The sequence below is a fragment of the Astyanax mexicanus genome, chromosome 9, assembly GCF_023375975.1.
Source record: "Astyanax mexicanus isolate ESR-SI-001 chromosome 9, AstMex3_surface, whole genome shotgun sequence".
Classification (NCBI taxonomy): Eukaryota; Metazoa; Chordata; class Actinopteri; order Characiformes; family Acestrorhamphidae; genus Astyanax; species Astyanax mexicanus.
This window is the reverse complement of record NC_064416.1, coordinates 10,221,822-10,242,853: the sequence shown is the minus strand read 5'-3', so window position 1 is coordinate 10,242,853 and position 21,032 is coordinate 10,221,822. Positions and strand designations below refer to the sequence as shown.

The 21,032-nt window shown below is 37.1% G+C and overlaps 1 protein-coding gene across 2 annotated transcripts in view; it reads right to left on the bottom strand.

Moving 5' to 3' along the window:
- The window catches only part of luzp2 (leucine zipper protein 2), a 248,338-nt gene that overhangs the window by 57,548 nt on the left and 169,758 nt on the right, over positions 1-21,032 (bottom strand). For both annotated transcript variants that reach the window (XM_049483255.1, XM_049483256.1), the window contains exons 4-6: positions 17,222-17,303; positions 5,924-5,986; positions 1,606-1,668 (exon numbers count right to left, since the gene is read on the bottom strand). In XM_049483255.1, the coding sequence (XP_049339212.1) occupies positions 1,606-1,668; positions 5,924-5,986; positions 17,222-17,303 (208 nt within the window). The remainder of the gene's footprint in view (positions 1-1,605; positions 1,669-5,923; positions 5,987-17,221; positions 17,304-21,032) is intronic.

The window sequence follows — 21,032 nt, the reverse complement described above, 5'->3', positions numbered from 1 at the left end:
CGATAAAAATGTAAAACCTACCTTGATTCCCTTAACCTGATGTTATACTACAACTTGATTCCCACATAATTAATCTTATTCCAAACCTTTGGACATTATCTGTAGTGAAATGAGAAATCTTTACAGGTTTTACAATAATTTGTACATATTTTTCTGAGCTTCAAAAAGTTGATTCTTTTCTAGCACTGTCTTACCAATTCTTCTTCAAGTGCACAACAGCACGACAACATGCTTGTGTGTTTGTGTGTATTGTGGACAGGAGAAAAACGGTAACACTTTATTCCGATGGTCCATTATAAATGCCTCAAAGATGCTCAACACATACTCAACTACCCTTCAACTGAATGTATGTTTGTTAAATACAACTTAACATTTAGTTGAATGCAAATGATTCCCTGTAGAACCATAAATCAACCTTAAAACTATACCTGAAGTGTTAAGATTAGAGTGAAATACACACAAACACACTGATGCATTCACTTGAAAATAAAAACTAACAAACCTTAATAACCGAACTTTCAACACACTATGCACTTTCTGTCTTTATTATTGGGTAAATTTGTTACTTATATTGTATATATTTTCATACATCCACTGTAAATTTTGTGTATTTGTACATAGAGCTGTTTTTATTTTATTTTATTTTTGTTCAGACACCGTAAGGATTGCTGCATAATTGCGTTGTACACTGTGGATTGACAATAAAAGTTTCTTATCTTATCTTATCTGAAGAAGAATTGGTAAAACAGTAAAAAAATTATAAAAACAACCAAAACCATTTGTTTTCTGAATGTGTTTAACTGCTTCTGGCTTTAGTAACAGTAGGACATTTAGTCAGTGAACTGTGTGAGATTTATGGATTACATGACATAGTTGTGAAAGTGTTGATTAGTGTGATTTGATCTGAAATGATTAGCTCTTAATTATCTCTTCCAAGCGTGTTAAACTCCAGTGGTGTTTTGTCACCAGTGGTTTAAAAAGATATAAAAGTTCCAGCTGGGAATTGAAAATGACTAAGAGAAATGCAATTAGAATGCAATCAATGTCATATTGGCTGATTAAGAAGAAGCAGAAATACAGGAAACTCTACACTGTTTGTTTTCCTCCGTCCTTTTTTTAAATAACCACCTACTGATGGAAAGTTTTTTTTTTTACTGTATGAAAAATGATCTTCTATTCCCTCACTCCAGGAACCCTGTTTGGCAGCTTTGCTGTGAGGAGTGCTCTGGGATATCTCAGGTGAGTTTGAGGGCTGCTGATAGGTTGGTGTTTGGTAGCTGCTGGAATTGAGCTTGTATTAAGGTGTTTCCAATAACAACAATCGGACCTGAGCTCTGTCTGGCCCTGCTTTTCTTCTTTAAAGCCTATTTTAGGACCCCTGGGGATTATACTTCATAACAACAGCTAGCAACAAATAACCTCTGAACCTGGTAAAGCTGCAGTTCACAGCAGCCATTACTGTCCAGCTGAGCTCCAGGAGAAAGGTTACATAGTACAGTGTGGGGCTGGATGTGTGTGTGTGTATAGCAAAGTGTGTGTGTATAGGGAAGTGTGTGTGTGTGTGTGTAAAGGGGAGTGTTTATGTTATTCCTAAATGAGACTTACCTCTTCTGCATGAATGTCACAGAGTTTATTCCCAGAAAGAAGTTTGTTCTTCAAGCTTTTGTTCTGCAAAAAAACAAAAATAATCATTAGATACAGTATTCATTATTTTTGTATAGAGACCCTGAATACACATGGTGTAATTCTACTAGTTAAAATACTGGTGCTCACCACATACTATGTTGTGACCATTAGGTAATATGTGGTGAGCAAAGATACTATGTAGTGAGCAATGAGAACCAAATTAGCTTTTTTTTTCACGTTTTCTAGGGACAGTTATAATAATTCAAGCCTTACTTTAGGGATTTTGAGATTGCTAATTTAATAATCATATCAAGAAAAAAATTGTTTACCCCATTGGCAAATTGTCTTGCTAAAAATAGTACCAGTCAAATGTTTGGACACTTGAATACTGAAGTCATCCAGACTATGAAGAAACACATAAAGAATCAGGTAGTAACTCAAAAGTATTAACCAAACTAAAGCATTTAGGTTGTTCATATCTGGGTTTAAGATGTTAACTTGCGGTCTCTGAGGCTGGTGACTGAAAGGTGCTAATTTGAAGAATCTAAAATATAAAACGTGTTAGAGCTTACCACAGTTTGTGATTGGCTGAAAGACATTCTATGTGTGCCACTATCAGCCGGTAATGCACTGTAACCGAAGCTCTCCATGTGTTACTCCACCAGTAATACATGAAGGAGTAATACATGGAGAGCTTCGTTTACAGTGCATTACCGGCTGATAACGGCACTCATAGAATGTCTTTCAGCCAGGTAACCTAGAAACCATGCAATGCTTATAAATCCAAACAGCTACAAACAGAGCAGCAATGGAACTATTTTAACTTGTGGAATTTTTAAAACCAAACAGATCATATTTTCTCATCCTCTTTACCTTCTCAAAATCTTTCAATAAACAGCGATATTGGAACTGTGGTATAATCACAATAATACACTGGAGGTTTGTGCTATAGCGTGTAATATTGACACTGCTGTGCTGCTACTGTATCATTGCTTAATTCTGGTTTGTTTAACACACTTTCTATTTACTAAATATTACGATTTATTTTTCATAACGTACAATGTAGAAGATTTTTAAACAATGAATTTGATTAGTATACAAAATATTATTATACTAATGGGAAGTGATGAAGTGTTGATATGCCAATATTATCGTTGTGTGATAATAGAATCCATTGTTACCACATGGAGAGTTCATTCAGTATCATGGAGTTGGATATTGAAGTATACTCATCTCAACTCAACTCAACTCAACCCAACTTTTATCTGTATTTCATTCTTTATTCTCAAATACTTGTTAGTAGTATATGCAATTAGTACACAATATGGATGCATTCTAAATTTTAACAGACTGGAAATGAAGACTGATAGAAACAAGGAAAGAAAGAAAAAATAGATAGACAGAGAGAGGGAGAGAGAAAGGGTGTTGGAGTTAATGAAGCAGGATCGCACTGCAAGGTGATTCAATGAGGTGGAATTGGCTTCGAATCAAATCCAGGCACTTGCATGCCCACCACTCCCCGAATGTAGGCCACGGGCCGGGCCTTGCCGGAGCAATGGCAGCTGTCATTAAAAGTGACATGTGGCCGCCTTGCTACAGGCCACACTGACACTGGGATCCACCCAAGCAGATAAGGTATTGCACTGTGACTATTATTCAGCCAGATGAGTGAAGAAGGGAAGATCCAGAGCCCGGCGACGCCACAATTTGTGCACGAGGGCTACGAATGATATTCCGCGTACAGCAGCCGCAGCAGTATGATGATGCAAACTTGATTGATACCGTTGAATCTTTCTTCTATTGGCCTAATGCCCTCAATCTCCTGGATGCCAAATGGAATTGATATCGTATATGGATCAGCTCGTTTACTATCATTACATCATGGCATCTCATTCTGGAGCTGAGTGACTGGTTTTGTGCGGCGCGCCTGCTTATGATGAACAGAGGGGACATTTCCATTTTTATGTTCAATTAAAAACCTTCTCCTCCACACCTAACGAGAGACAGATTAAGCCGAATATATCGCTGGACGTTTCATAAATCTCTGTCAGAAAAAAAAAAAGAAAGAGCAATAGGTTTTATTATTCTCTTTTACTGCACAGCAAGACAAACTGCTCATAAGAAAAGAACAATGGCAGCTGGCGATAACTCCAAAACCTTAAACCTCACATAAAGATAGCAAACGCTAAACAATCGCTGCTGAATAATCACCGTCAGTGCCAGTTTCTGCTGATTGCTGGTTTTAAATAGTCTAAGCTTGTCTTTGCTGGTCAAGGTGATTGAAAAACTGGTAAGTAAAAAAAAAAAAGTGTGCCCTGTGACACTTTAATACACATGCCTCCCCCTATATCTTGTACATCATAATGTAGTAAATACAGTAAATAAAAAGAGATCACTTCAGTGTCTGAATCAGTTTATCTGATTTAACTATTTATAGGTTTATGTTTGAGTAAAATGAACATTGTTGTTTTATTCTGTAAACTACAGACAACATTTCTCCCCAAATCCAAATAAAAATGTTGTCATTTAGAGCGTTTATGTGCAGAAAATGAAAAATGGCTGAAATAACAAAAAAAGATGCAGAGCTTTCAGACCTCAAGTAATGCAAAGTTCATGAATGCAAGTTCATATTCATAAAGTTTTAAGCGTACCACTTTAAAATAAGACTACCTTTATAAAGGGTTTATAAATGGTTTACAATTAGTTTATTAATGGTAACTAATTAGGTTGTAAATACCTTAAAATCATTAATAATCAGTTATAACACATATGTAGAAAGGGCAACAATGACCTGTTGTTTGCCAAATAGTGAACCCACAGCCATCTATACTGTTGCCCTTTCTACGTATGTGTTATAACTGATTATTAATGATTTTAAGGCATTTACAACCTAATTAGTAACCATTAATAAACTAATTGTAAACCATTTATAAACCCTTTATAAAGGTAGTCTTATTTTAAAGTGGTACTATTTTAAGAGTTCAGAAATTAATCTTTCATGGAATAACCCTGTTTTTTAATCAGTTTCATGCATCTTGGCATGTTCTCCTCCACTAGTCTTACACACTGCTTTTGAATAACTTTATGCTCTACACTTCTGGTTCAAAAATTTAAGCAGTTCGGTTTGGTTTGATGGCTTGATTACATTCCAGAGGTTTTCAATTTGATAAAATTACAGTACAAATACTGTATGTACACTATTAATAGGACGCTATCATATTATATACTTAGCATTTACACATGCACACATTACTCTTTCCTACATATTTACATATGTGCACAGATAATTGCATAGCTGTGTACTCTTACTATTTGTATGGTTTACGTAAATTGACCTTTCTCTATTCGCACATCAAAAAATTATATATTTATATTTCACTTTTGTTTCCCCTACCTCCTATTTTTGTGTTTTCTTGTGCAATGTTGATCTGCAACTGGACACTTGGTGGTCAACTTGCTTGGTCATGTTGGTCAACCAGCTTGGTGGTCAACTTTCTTGGTTATTTTGGTCAACAATCTTGGTGGTAACATAGCTTGGTCATATTGGTCAACCAGCTTGGTGGTCAACTGGCTGGGTAATGTTGTTTATCTAGCTTGGTGGTCAACCAGCTTGGTCACATTGATCAACCAACTTGGTGGTCAACTCTCTTGGTCATTTTGGTCAACCAGCTTGGTTGTTAACTTGCTTTATCATGCTGGTTAACCATCTCGGTGGTTAGCTGGATGGATCATGTTGGTCATCTAGCTAAGTGGTCAACCAGCTTGGTCACTTTGATCATCCAGCTTGATCAGGTTGGTCAACCAGCTTGGTGGTCAACCAGCCATGCTCGGTTATGCTAAAATCAGCATGACCTTGATGGTCAACTAGGACGGACATATTGGTCAACCAACTTAGTCAGACAGGTCAACAAGCTTGTTCGTGCTCATCAACCAGCTTGTGGTAGCTTGGTCATACTGGAGGTGTAGCCTCTTACTTCAGCTAAAGCATAATTTAAACATAAAAAACCTTCCGGTCAATCTGGTTAGTTTTGGTTATTTAGCTTGCAGACCTTCAACAAAACATACTCTGTGCTCATCAATGTAAACCAGTGTGTCTGTGTTGTGCTGATCATGCTGGTTTTTTTAGCAGAGATGTCTTCGTTTAGACAATAAATGCCCTGGACCCATGTCTTAAGGCGATAAATGCATCACCATGGTTATAGTACATGAAATATTTCTTGCTGGTGTTTTTCATCTTTTCACATCTCGTACGATGAAGCTATGAAACAGAAGTCATTTATTATAGTCTGTTCTGTACCTCCTGCTGCAGATCTTTGATGATTTTGGTCTTCTTCTCCATCTCCATCTTCAGAAACTTGATCTGGATGAGAAAAAAAAAGAACATTGCTGAGCACATTTCTCCAGATTGTTTACATATTGTTTTTTGTGAGCTAGATGTTATTGCCTGCTATAAATATGGATGTTTCTCTGCAAGAAGCCTTTCAATTACATTTCCCTGCAGTTACTGCAAATGCAGAGCTCTGTGAGACCATGGTCTGAGGGTCCGTCTGATTGAAATGCATAAGAAAGAGAACAAATTAGATCACAGATAGGACAAATGAAATGCTGTGGAAATGCAGAAAGGATTGGGTCACCAGAGGTCATCTGTTACTAAAGAAATGAACACAGATTTCTGTTTTTTTTTTTTCATCTGGAGATTTGTTAGTATTTTACGCCAATGGCTGCATTAAAAATATCTACATTAGGAAAGCATGCAGCAGTAGGTGACACTCATAACCAAATAAAGAGTTGCAGAAAACGTAACACCTAGAAGGAAGTGTTGGATTGCAATTTTTTTTTTTAAAAGAGAAACTCATTTTACTAGAAACAATAAATGATTAAAAGACTGATACAGTATATAGAGAACCATTAGGTAGAGGTTCCTAAGGGTGTCCTATAATGCAACTGTTCATGCAAGCATCTGTGTCCTTAAGGCAAGCTCTTGAGAAAGAAGAGTGTGGATGAGCATTGTCCTGTTGGAACAGTACACCGGAGTATTCGTTTACAAGAAGGTTAGGCCACTGGTTGCAGGACCTCATTAATGTATCAATGGTCTGTAAAAGTGCTTGTAATGAAGACTGAAGGTGATCTGGGATTATACGAAATTGATTGTACCCCACAACATGACACCGGGTCTTTTGAATGCGGGATGCATGACAATAAACCATTGATCTTGGTGCTGTCCATACTGCCTTCATAAGCTTATTTGAGGTGGAACTCATCCGTCTTTACAGACGATTTGCTTTCCTTCTGATGGTACATTTTCATGGCAGGGATGCAACAATGAAGGAAAGTGCTTTCTCTGTTGTTTGCTGGCTGCTTTGGTGCATGTCACTTAAAAAAGCAAGCATGCTTGTCTTCCCTAAACAGGTTTGTGTAGATGTGAAGTCAAAGATGCTTTGCAAATGGGTTACAATAGCTACTGCCTTCAACCAAAAGCGATTTGCTCTAAAGAAAGGCGGACACTGTGCGGTTTTAGCTTTTTTTAGATTTTATTTTGACACAGATGCCATTGTCTTAGGGCTGCGGCAGCTAATGACAAGCTGCATGACTGGGATTCGAACAAACGATCTCCCGATAATAGTGGCAGTGTTTTAGAGCGCTGCACAGGAAATTTGCCAGTGTTAAATCAACACTGTTAGTGTTAAACTTTACACTCTCAGTGTTAATATAACACTAACAGTGTTGATTTAACACTGCCAAATTTCCTGTGTGGACCACTTGGAACCTTATGGTAAGATTAATTTTTTTTTTATGTATTTTGCTAGTTTAGCTTTAGCTGCGTCCTCATTCATAAATGTGTACTGAGTTCAGCTTGTGCTTTATGTGGTGACAAACCCTTTGCGCAAGGTGCTCATTGGCTATTGGCCAGCGAAACTCTCTTCTCACTTGCATAAAGTCATGATGTTTCCAAAAAGATGTACGCCATGTCGCCGTTCCCATTCATTCAATGAAAATGAAGACAAAATCTTCCTCCATGTTGGCAATCCTGAAACAGGAGTCTGAGTCGCAGTAGAGACCAGAGGAGGGAGAAAGACTGTGGAGAGACAGCCTACTCATTTGAATATCCCCGCCCCTGAGGGCTGCCTTGACTTAGCTCATACAGTCTATGGTCCCACCCATACAGTCATTGGTCCCACCCTGGCTAGGTGTAACCCTGCCCTTTTACAATAACCACACTGGTTATTGTAGAGCTGAATAACGTTTTAAAAAATGAATTCTGTGGGGATATAAAAAAAAAATTGAGAATATAAGCAGAGATTACACTAGCTGTTGCATTTAAATAATGGAGGTAGAATTACAGTATACTGGGAAAAAAACGTGATTGAAAGTTGTTCAGTTTTGCCATTGAAACCTATGGGGATGGGTGGGGTTACACAGCTTTCTGCAACCGAACAGCAGGGGGCGCCCGACCTGTGGTGGCTTCACTTTTGAGAGACGATGCCCTGTCCAGCTATACACAGTCTATGTTGCTACTGGTCTCCATAGACAACAGTGGAAGGTGGAGCAAAAAAAAAAAAAGAAGCTTTGCATATGATTTTTTTTTTTTACTTCATGGCAGTCTAACACGACCACCCGCCAAGTTTCATTCCTGTCAGTTGATTTCTTCTAGGTGCAGCTATTCTATAAATGATGAGTGTATGTATGAGAACTTGGAGGAATCACGAATCTCAGGCTGAGAGCTTCCCCAAAGCATCTACAGCGCATTTCCAGAAAAGGCTGAAAAGACGCAGGAGTGTTTACAACCCTGAGGGGTGCAATGCAACACCAATCAAACACTATTGCTCCTCATTCCACATTCACCCAGCGCAACTCTGACTTCCCCAGCCTTCTTCTGCTTCTCCTCCAGCCTCAGCAGGCGTCTCGCGGAGAGAAGAACACATCCAGAACCTTCTTTCTGCAACACCCAACTGTACGCGCTTCTTCGTTCATTCTCACTTCCGCGTTTACTGACTTTTGTATGAGTTCATGAGCTGACACACCGCAGGCAATACATAAACATGGCTTTATTTATATCCGACGCTGCTGCTGCTGCTACAGGATGCCATATTCTCTTCCTGTCATTTCCATTTTCTCTCTCTCTTTCTCTCTCCTTTTTTTTTCTTTCTCCTTATCTATCTCTCTTTCTTTATCTTGGTGTGCTACACTTTTAAGAAGAACAAAAGAACGTGATGGAAGAGGGTTTATTACAGTAAAAGCCGTAACAACGCATATTAAAATATAGAACAGCCTGACTGAACGTTTAGTGTTTAAACTGTCTGCAATACTTAGCCTTGAAGGCTACAGTTGGGTGGCAGGGGAGCTATGCTCCTTGTGTATGAAATGTATGATGCAATAACTCACAATATGATATGGATTGTAGTGTTTATACTACGATATAGAAACATATAGAAAGTCCTTTCACTGTTTTTTTTACTGAGACTTTTTCTTAAGGCCAGCTGTCCAAAGAAGAGTGTAGAATCATTAAAATTAATTTTCTTAATCTTTCAATATTCTACTAAACGTTTTGGTAGTGCATACATTACATTTTTGGCTGTATTTTAGTGATCTATAGCGCATCTGGCAATTGCAGATAGTGCAGATGGATTTTTTGGGGGGGGGGGGGTGTTGGTGTGTCTTTGTGTCAGGAGGGTACAGGCAGGAAAACGTGGAGGCGGACGTAAGTGCAGGTAAGAGACATATTAAATAAATAAATAACAAATAAACAAAGAAAAAAACAAGGTAATAAAACAAAACAAACGAGGGATAACGAAAATAAACAAAGAAATAAACAAGGAACAAACTAGAGATAAACTAACATAAACAAACAGGGAGGCTAACGGAGGGAAACAAACTAATAACTAGGACCATATAAAGAAAACAAAACAGAACAAGGAAATAAACAAGGAACTAGAAAAAAAAAACAAGAAATAACCAAGAACTTTAATAAATAAGGAACAGAGAACTAGGGCTATGGCAACAAAGAAACGCGGCAAGACAAACAACAGGTGAAGGTGCAAAGACCGACAGCAAACACTGACACAGGAGGACTATTTAACACACACAGGAAGTGGAAACACCTGGGGCTTGGGGGCGGAGCTACAAATTGACACAGGTGAATGGAAATGTACTAGGAGCACGGGTACGAGGAGCACGGGTCACGTGGGGATAACACACAGAGACATGAGAACAGACAGGAAACAGGGCCAGGACGTGACACTTTGGTATCGTGAGGATGCAAAAAAAAAAAAATGCCTTGCTCAGCTCAAAACGTGCAAAATGCAAGAACTAATTCTCTCAATTAGTCATAGGGGTGTATTTGGGCGTAACATGAAAAAAATCAGTGTGCCAGTTGTCATTCTCTTTAAGAACCAGGTGAGCTCTGACTTTGGCATATTCGTATCTTAGCAGCGTGGCGCTTTTGTGCGTCTCAGCAGAGGAAACTGACCTCATCCACATCCAGAATAACAACTGAAGATAAAATATTACATAGTCATCCCATATAATAGGATTGTAGTAATACAGTAAGAGAAGGGCATGGACGTATACACCTGTATAAATTGTGAGGTGTTGTCTTGTGAGTGAGGCTGAATACTGGCCAGCCTCTTTCTCGCTCTTTCTCTCTCTCTCTCGCTTTCTATCTTTGTCTATCTCTCTGTCTCTTTCTTAAAAAAAAATTTTATTTTTTTTATTTTACCAAATTGAAAACCTCTGGAATGTAATCAAGAGGAAGATGGATGATCACAAGCCATCAAACCAAACTGAACTGCTTGAAATTTTGCACCAGGAGTAAAAGCATAAAGTTATCCAAAAGCAGTGTGTAAAACTGGTGGAGGAGAACATGCCAAGATGCATGAAAACTGTGATTTAAAACCAGGGTTATTCCACCAAATATTGATTTCTGAACTCTTAAAACTTTATGAATATGAACTTGTTTTCTTTGCATTATTTGAGGTCTGAAAGCTCTGCATCTTTTTTTTTTTTTTTTTTTCACACATTTCTCATTTTCTCAAATTCAGCTGGTATTTAATCCTGGTGCACAAAAGTCAATCTGTGTTCAACATATCTGATTAATAATAGAAGCAATAACTTTTTCTATAAATGCCATCTCTCTATTAGACTCTATAAACATACGCATAACACATTATAATGCATTGGTAATACAATGGTTATACATATATTTGAGAATGTATAACGCATCATAGCATCACATTTATATACTATATCATAAATTAATACAAGCTATTATAATATTTAATATAGGCATACTTTATGAATGGTTGCAAGAAATTCATCATGCACTTCATAATGCATGATAAACCTGGCTGTACTGTTTTATAAATTTTTTATAAATATTTTGAGTTTTATATTGAGTTAATAATGTCTTATGAATGCATTATAATGTGTTATGAGTATGTTTATAGGGTCTAATAGAAAGGACATTCATAGAAAGTGTTACCATAAAAGCTTACCATAATTATATTAAATTGATTTTTTATTATTATTTCTGAAAGTCCATTAGTAAAAGTTTTAGTGTTAAATAAATAAAAATGTGATTAACTGTGATTAATCACAGCTATTTTTAATTGACTGACAGCCCTGATTAATAAACATATTCCTATACAAAAAATATCTGAATTTGACCTTTTCCAACATCCAGCACAGCCTGACCTCCAGTATCACTGCCCATCTTCACTTTACATCTTTTTTTTACAGTGTTAAACCACAGCACTGGGATGCTGGTACTGTACTGCAGCAGCTGCTCTATTCATATGCTGCTCTGACACCCGTCTGTCCTCTTAATGCATTCATATATCGATCTGTTGTCTTGTCTACTCAGAGTCATGTGTATTTATTGTCCTGTTTATTTACTGTCCTGTGTGTTTATCCTTACGCTGTCATCAAACGCTGTCAGCTTCTGTCTGAGTAACAGTAAAAATATTTTTTGGCAAAAGCAGCTTTTTTGTGATATTCAAGGACGATATTGATGTATAAATCTGTCATTCAGTGTTAATGTGTGAGTTATTTGGCCTTTATTCCCCTAATGGAAAGCTGTCTATTGTATTGGAATTTGTTTATTTTTGACTGTAACATTAAAAAATCTATATTTTTAAAATATATTTTCAAACATACAGAATAAACTCTATGGAATGATTTGGGTGGTTATGGTTCCTTTACTCTAGAACCATTAGAAATAAAGTATATCACACTTCTTATCTAGTTCTTCTTGTGCTTCTCTTTAATGCACAAACTACATTTCCCAGAATCCCCTTTTCCAATGAGGTCGATGTCACATGCCCTCAATCATCCAATCGAGAACTGTATTCTCGTTCATCATCCCCTGAATATTAATTTGGATCACCCGTTCTTCATTCACTCTGTGGGCCCTTTCGTACACTCTGTGCAATGTGCGCTGTGATGCTCTTTGCTATCTTACACCCCATCTTACACAACAATCTATATTCACGCTTTGCACCCATGCCATTAAAATAGCGTCAGAGTTATAAAATCTACACTGATGGGTGTGGTGGTCTGGAAGTGAGGTGTGTTCAGGTAAATTTCTGGCACATTTCAATTTCGGAAAACTATGGATGCTCCACTGATTGAAATTAACCTAGACAACAGTCTATTTTAACTCAACAATAAACAGAATAAAGAATAACATAACATTGCTTTTTCCTTTAAATGAGCTTTTGGTGTATTTCCACAGTGTGAACAAGCAGGACAGTATCTTCTGCTGAGACGCGCAATAGCGCTGCACTGTTAAGATACAAATGTGCCAAAGTCAGAGCTCACCTGGTTCTTAAAGATAATGGCAAGTGACAGGCTGATTGGTTTATTTCACGTTACACCTGAAAAACACACCCATGATTAATTAAGATAACTAGTCCATGCCTTTTGCACATTTCGAGCCACGCAAGGCATTTTTTTTGTGCCCTCACCATACCAAAGACACACCGACACGCCCTAAATCCTAAAACCTGTTTGTTTGTTTTATTTTCTGTTAGTCTTTGCAAAGTATTGCCAACCATTCATGTTTCATACAGAGTGTTATGTCCTTTCCTAGGCTTTAAATATTTTTTTTTGTGTTTTAGTTTTCAGTTTTGTATTGACCAAAGTTTCCCATTGCATTTTGGTTGCCTTGCCTTTGTGAGATCTCAGTAGTTTTTTTTATTCTTTTGCTTTGTTTCATGGTTTTAGACCCCATTTTCAACATGTATTTTCTCATTCCTTTCATTAGAGTGCTTTTGCCCAACTCTTGCATCACTTTATTTAACCTAATTAACAATATAATGTCGCAATATTCTACAATGACACTTTTTCATAGAACTATTAAAACTACTGTTTTCAATTCCAGTATATCTTATATTACAAACTGTACTTTTCCTAAAAAAAAATATATATATATTTTATCCTGGAAAAATTGAAACTTTACAGGGAAGACAAAAACGTTATAATTTTCAATGGAGGTCAGTGCAGACAAATAAAATGATAGACACATATGGTGATTTTTTAATTTTTATTTTGTATTAAGGAAGTTGTAACATGATGTGTATGATTTACTGTAATTAGCCTTAACTGATATTTCACATCCTGCAGTGTGGAAACTGCTGATATATTGTGCATTTTTATTTTACTGTCCACCCAGTTCTAATCTGTAACTGATGACTGTCGTAAAGAATCCAATTATCTCCTAATTAAAGTGTAAAAGCAGACCCGTGCATGCTGCCTCTTCTGGGTTAATTAAGTCATATAGCGATTAAGTTAATCAGATTACGTTTATCAGATCAGGTTAGATCCAAACCCACATGTGTGATGGATTAACACCGCTGGGCTTTCGCTGCTGCATGATCTCCCTATCTGTAGGGATTATTAACAAAGGATTAAAAAAAAAAGAAAAACGACCACTATCTATTCCTCCCTCTATCACACAATGCTACCGATGCTGTGAGGATTAAGGATAAAATGTCCTGCTTTAGAGACAATAAAGAAGAAGCTGCACCACAATGTTCATTTGAACTGTCGAGCACACTAACACCACCTTACTGAAGCTCAACACGCTTGGAGGAGAATACTAACTGCTAGCTCTCTTATATCAGCTAAGATCTTTCACTGTTATCAGTCTAAAGAGATTCAAAAAGAGAATAATGAATAATATTTTAACATATTCTGTAGATTTTTTTTGGACACCAAAAACCTTTACATGAAAAACAGAAAATGGTTCATTTTAGATTTTAGCACTTTTAACTTTTTCTATTGTTATATTTGTATTGCTCTCTTTTATGGGTGAACTCCATCAGGTTTACATTTAATTTCATTGGACAATAAACAATCAAAAAAAAACTTTTGTTGTTTCAATTCAACCTCAATCAAACCAACTTAAAACCAACTCAAAAAACAGTAAATTGATTGATTGATTGATTGATTATAAACATACCTTTATAACATCATTATTATTATTTTCAGTTTTAATTAGTACTTTTAGTTCTGTATATTTATGTTTATTTCGCATATGTCTCTGTTTTAATTAGAATACTTAGTTCTGTTTTATTTACTATATTTAGTCCAGTATATTACTGTGCATGAGGTATATTTTTCTTGTACAATTAGTATATTTAGAGCTGTATATTACTTTGTATGTAATATACATTTTTGTTGTATTAAGTTTATTTGGTTATTTTTTATTTCAGTTTTATTTAGTATATTTAGTTCTGGATATTATTGTGATATTTTTCAGTTTTAATAAGGATATTTAGTTATGTACAGCATATTTTTCTTTTTTAATTAATATATTTAGTTCTGTATATGTCTGTATATTTAGCATATTTTACTGTTTTAATTAGAATACTTAGTTCTGTTTTATTTACTATATTTAGTCCTGTATATTACTGTGCATGAGGCATGCATTTCTTATTCAACTGGTGTATTTAGCTCTGCATATTACTGTATATGTAATATATATATATATATATATATATATATATATATATATATATATAGTTTAATGTATTAAGTATATTTAGTTCTTAATATTACTGTATGTTTAGAATATTTTTCCTTTTTAATCAGTATATTTAGTTCTGTATATTTAGCACATTTTTCAGTGTTAATTAGCATATTTAGTTCTTTAGATTACTGCATATATAGATTTTTTGTTTGTTTTATTTACTACATTTATTTCTGTATATTACTGTACAATTAGCATGTTTTCTGTTTTAATTAGTATTTTTTGTATTTTTAGCATATTTTTCTGTTTTAATTAGTATTTTTTCTGTATATTTAGCGTTACATTTATGTAACTTAAGTCTCAGCCTGATCATGTCAGTGCACGTATGTTCTGAAATGTAGTTTACATTTCAAATAAACCCTGAAACGTGAAACGTGAAATCCATCTCAGCTATGAATCAATACAGTGTAATATAAACAGAAGAGGCGTGTATATAAGCGCTGTTTGTGATTGGCTGTAGAGTCAGATGTGTGTAAGAGCAGTGTAAAAGTGTGTAGTGGTGCTCAGTGAGCGGGGCGTGCAGCAGTAAAGTCAGTGTGTAAACAGGTCTAAGGTGGTGAGGTCGCAGCTCGGTCTGTAATTAGTGTCAATCGGTGTCTAACTGTTGGTGGAGAGGGAAGAATAGGCCGGGCTGGTGAAATGGTAATTCTCCTCGGTGATTCATTCTCATTCTGCACACGAGCGCCAGCTCCTCTCCCCCTGCAGCCCCGAGCGTTCTCACACACACACACACACACACACACGGAGAAAGTTCCAGCATGCAGATAACAGCGTGTCCCCTCAAGAGCCAGCAAGGTGCCTCCTCCAGCTTTTCATAATTAACATATTCCATACACCTAAAAGCAGACGTCCAAAAATAGCGGCGGCTCTGCCTGGCCCGGCGCTGGCACGTCTCGGGCGGCGTAATGAGGACTCCAGCGTTGATTCCTGATAATTAGTTTTGCGGGGAGGGAGGAGGAGAGGAACGCGGTAATAACGCGGCCGTATGAAAAATGGCTTCTGGAAGACGTCACGTCACGTCTGTCCGTCGGGCGACTACAGCTTATTAGGAATAACGAATCTACTCCCTCACTTTCTCATTGATCTTCATATTGATCAGGCTGCTTTTGTCATCGTCAGATCAGCTGATGTATGGCCGTGAGAACGCAGGCCATTTTTCACGTTTCACGAGTTTAGAGTAGTGCGTTCTCTATTTATTTATTAATTTATTTATGTATTTACGGCTTTTCCCTGACACTTTTATCCAGAGCTTATTCCTAGTACCGATTTGGGCCAATGTAGTGTTAGGAGTGCAGCCCAAGGAGTCTTATTGGTGTAGCGCAGCATTCAGTCACCCAGACCAGGAACTGAACCCCAGTCTCCCACATGATCAATCAACCTTTATTTTGACTCAGAAGTACATTGAGGGCAACCCACATTTATTGATTTGAAATAACAATAAATAAAAGATGAAATAGATGTAAAAAAAAATCAATAATAATAATAATAATAATAATAATTAAGATAAAATTAAGATAAGGTTAATCAACAAAAAGCTGTTAAAATTAAGCTAAAACGAACTTTAACACAATACAATAAAAATTAATAATAATAATAAATATCAGTATATTAACTGCATACTTAAATATCACTATCCCTCTATCCCCAGAATTATGTTTACTAGGAGGCACAACAGCAATCATCTGTACAACAAACCAAACACTGCTTTACCTACAGCTCTAACCATCACCAAGAAAACTACCCTCACTAACTGGAAGTCAAGAAACAGCATCACTATCAATCAATGTATTAAAAATATATATATATAATAACAGATCGTATATCCATAGATATAATTCCTGAATACAATGAATTCAATCTGCACATCCATCATTACCTTCCTCCAACAGTAATCACCCCTTCATGAAAACAGCTAAACTGAGATACCAATACTCAACCCAACACAACTGACGATGTAACAAATAATCTCCCACTATCTGTGTACACACACACACACACACACACACACAAACACTCTCTCACACTTACCTACAACTACACAAAAACATATAAAAGCAACACTTTTTGGTATTATTTAGCATCTTATTATTTAATATTACTTTTTTCCTTTTCTCCCATTAATTACTATAGTTACTAAATCACTTTCTACTTCTTTTCAAACCTTACCTATTTACATGGTGGTGGTGGAGGATGGTGGTGTTGGGGGGTGGTGTTGGGGGTAGTGATGGTGTTGGGGGGTGGTGGTGTTGGGGGGGTGGTGGTGGAGGATGGTGGTGTTGGGGGGTGGTGTTGGGGGGTGGTGGTGTTGGGGGGGGGTGGTGGTGGAGGATGGTGGTGTTGGGGGGTGGTGTTGGGGGTAGTGATGGTGTTGGGGGGTGGTGGTGTTGGGGGGTGGTGGTGTTGGGGGGGTGGTGGTGGTGGAGGATGGTGGTGTTGGGGGGTGGTGTTGGGGGTAGTGATGGTGTTGGGGGGTGGTGGTGTTGGGGGGGTGGTGGTGGTGGAGGATGGTGGTGTTGGGGGGTGGTGTTGGGGGGTGGTGGTGTTAGGGGGTGGTTTTGGGGGATGTACCGTGGCTTGCTGTTTCTCCGCTCGTTCAGCCGCTTCGTCCAGTTGTTTTTGAAGAGCCGTCTGTAGAGACTTCATCTCTTCTCTGAGAAAAAGAGAGAGAAAAAGAGAGAGAGAGAGAAAGAGAGAAAATAAGCAGTGTAATGTGTGACAGTGTGAGGTCACAGTGGAGGTCATTCTCATTACACAGTAAAGGAGCTGATTGAGTAGGTACAGACTGGTCTGGGTAAATCCTGTAAGAAATATGAAGATGTTGGACATGTGTGTAAACGCCTGTGCTCAATATTTATGAAGGGAAGATGTAATAACACACAGTAAGCACATTTTACTGCTGTGGGGAGGATCTGCATCTTTTAATCTTCGTTTCTGCATAGTAATGTTGCATCACAGTTTGATCATATTTTGATAGATAAAGAAAGTGACTTATTCATATATGTTAACAATGTACCTTTTCATAAACATAAAATCGCAGATAGGAGTGGAAATACTGTCCAAACATTTTTTTTTTTTTTTACAGAGAATTTTCTGAATTGTCTGCATGTAGCGATCAGCCATAACAATAAAACCACCTGGATACTTCAGAAATACCACATTCTTAAATAATGCATCAAAATATGTTTTCAAATTGTATTAGATTAGATACATTCTAATACAAATAAATAAATAAATATAATTCAACTGATGTATTGTTGTTTTTGAGAGTTTGACATCAAAACGAATGAAACCAATAAAGCAGAGCGGAACATCTAGCAGCTAGTACACAGTAAATAAGATTATTTACAAAAACAATAGAATTCTACCTGTTAATATACCTCTAATATCTCAGAGTCAATTGTCCACTATGGATAATACTAAAAAAGGTGGATCCTTTAAATTCCCTGTATCTGAACTCTAATCCAAGAACTGAACTGATGCACTATGAAAGAAAGAGGTTAAGTGCAAACCCTACCCAGAGGTCTATTGTGAACAAGGATACACCAATCAGGATGTAAGTCCCACCCATAAAGCGCACTGATAGGTCTAGCAAACACAAAGACAGGACAATTAGAATGTTCTCTGGAATATAATCAAGGGGAAGACGGATGATCACAAGCCATCAAACCAATCTGAACTGCTTAAATCTTAACACCAGGAGTGGCATAAAGTTATCCAAAAGCAGTGTGTAAGACTGGTGGAGGAGAACATGATGCCAAGATGCATGAAAACTGTGATTAAAAAACAGGGTTATTCCATTAAATATTGATTTCTGAACTCTTAAAACTTTATGAATATGAAATTATTTTCTTTGCGTTATTTGAGGTCTGAAAGCTCTGCATCTTTTTTTGTTGTTTAGCCATTTCTCATTTTCTACAAATAAATGCTCTAAATGACGATATTTCTATTTGGAATTTGAGAGAAATGTTGAACATAGTTTATAGAATAAAACACCAATGTTTATTTTACTCAAACATACACATATAAATACCAAAATCAGAGAAGCTGATTCAGAAACTGAAGTGGTCGCTTAATTTTTTTCCAGAGCTGTATATTGTTGGGCATCAGAGAGGCTCTATCATTATAAGAGAGAATCTGCTACTGCTGTGTAGGTGCCACTCATTCATTGAGGCATGGATTCCACAAGACCTCTGAAGGTGTCCTTTGGTGTTTGGTACCAATACTATAAATATATTAGCATCCAATCATTTAAAACGTTGTAGCATTGGGATCCCGTTATCTTCTCACCATTTTAATGATCATTTTTAGCTTGGAGCACCTTCTAAAGTGTTCCAAAATCATACATTTTCCCATTTATCAGCTTATAAACCATCAACTTCAAGAACTGACTGTTCACTTGCTGCCTAATATGAAGATCTACCCTTGACAGGAGTCATGCAATCAGATTATCATTCCCTTGGATGACTAGTGTATTGCTCAGTGTACAACTCATAGTGCATCCAACAAAAAAGGTAGCATGCACAGTGTTCCAATTTCACATGATAATTCGGTATATATTCACACTGGTAACAGGATCAATGTTTTTAAATAAATAAATGTATATTAATATGCATTTAGCCATTTGCATTTTAATTTTCTATTCAGAACCACTCATTACTTCAATTCAAGCTGATTATATATATATATATATATATATATATATATATATATATATATATATAGCATAATATGTGTTCAGTTCCATTAAATAACCAACAGATGACTGAATATTATTTTTTCCCGCTCTTACTCTGCTCAGGTAAGTCATTATTACTGAACATATTGCTCGTTTCCATCCCAGTGAATGCAGCACCTCTCACAGCTACTTGTTGTTCAGCAGTCATGCTAGCATTAGCATGCAGCCTGCATTATGTGCGCACCTGCTTCAGTTTAGAGCCATTACCACCTTAACCATGTTCTGCTGTTTAATTGTGCTGTTGACCTTAACATAACAGAGCTGAAGGAGGCAGGAGACGTGAACTGAGCTGAAATTTGGGGAAGGCCCGGGCTGGCGTGACACTGAATAACGACATCATAAATCCCCTCAGCCTGTTAGAGCATCAGGCCTGTTAGAACTTTTATGACAAAACGGCCAGAGCTGAAAAATGACAAACGGCCAGGCGAGACGAGCCCAGTGGACGTCAATTTAACCCAACAGACTCAAATTCATCTTCACTAAGAAAAGCAGCATATTCTTGATTTCGGCCTGTGAATAATTAGCTTGTTTGTGGGCACATATCAGTGTCATTATTATTTTTTTAAAAGATTTATTTCAAATATATCCCCATTTTTCACATTTTCTTCCAATTTAGCTAAGCCGATAACACTTTACTTGGATGGTCTTTTGATGGCCTCTTTGATGCTCAACTGACATTAAATTGACATTCAACTACAAATGAACGGAAAGGTGAAAGTAAATGATTTTCTATTGAATATAACCCTACATTCAACTCTAGGATTGGGTTTAGGGTTATATTTTAAGCTTAGGTTAAGGTTAGAGTAAGGGTTAGGTGTAGGGTTCAATTTTAGTGTTGATTAAGGGTTAAGGTTAGGGTTACGTGTACGGTTAGGTTCTATTTTAAATCATTTACATTCAACATAGGGTTAAGTTGAATTTAATGAACATTTAATTCAGTGTTAGTTGAGCATCAACAAGGCCATAAAATGGACCATCCAAGTAAAGTGTTACCGTTAAGCCAATTGTCCCACCTATTCAGCTGCTACTCAGCTGTATATCCCCCATCACTGGTCATGCCACAACACAAGGAGGGTGAAGTCAGACTCTGCCTCTTTTCAAGGAGGAAAGCGCAGCGACTCGGTTCTGATACATCAGCTCACAGATGCCATGTGCTGATCGACATCACCCTAGGAGTGATGAGGAGAAAGAGCACCATCTACCCACCCAGAGAGAGCAAGGCCAATTGTGCTCTCTCAGGGCTCTGACAGCTGATGGCCAGCTGCATGACGGGGATTCAAATACACAATCTCCCAATCATAGTGGGAGATAAGAAGCCCCCCAGCCCAGAGGGTTGTTGAACCCAATTGCAAAACAGTTGATGTCAAAGCGGGTAAACCCTTTCCAAGAAGAAAGGTCAAAATAAATAAAGATTAAAATAAACACACAGCTCCTCACGCGGGATCGAACCCGTGTCGTCAGGGTCGCGGCCCAATACATTACCACTGCCCTGGCTAGTGAATTGGGACATGGCCAGGAAAAAAAAATCGCCCTTATAAGGAGATAGGGAGCCCAAGAACAGTTGAAAAAATGAGAATGGGAGACAGAGAAGCATTTTTTATTATTTTTTTTTATTTATCGTTCATTATAGTTTGAACAACCTCA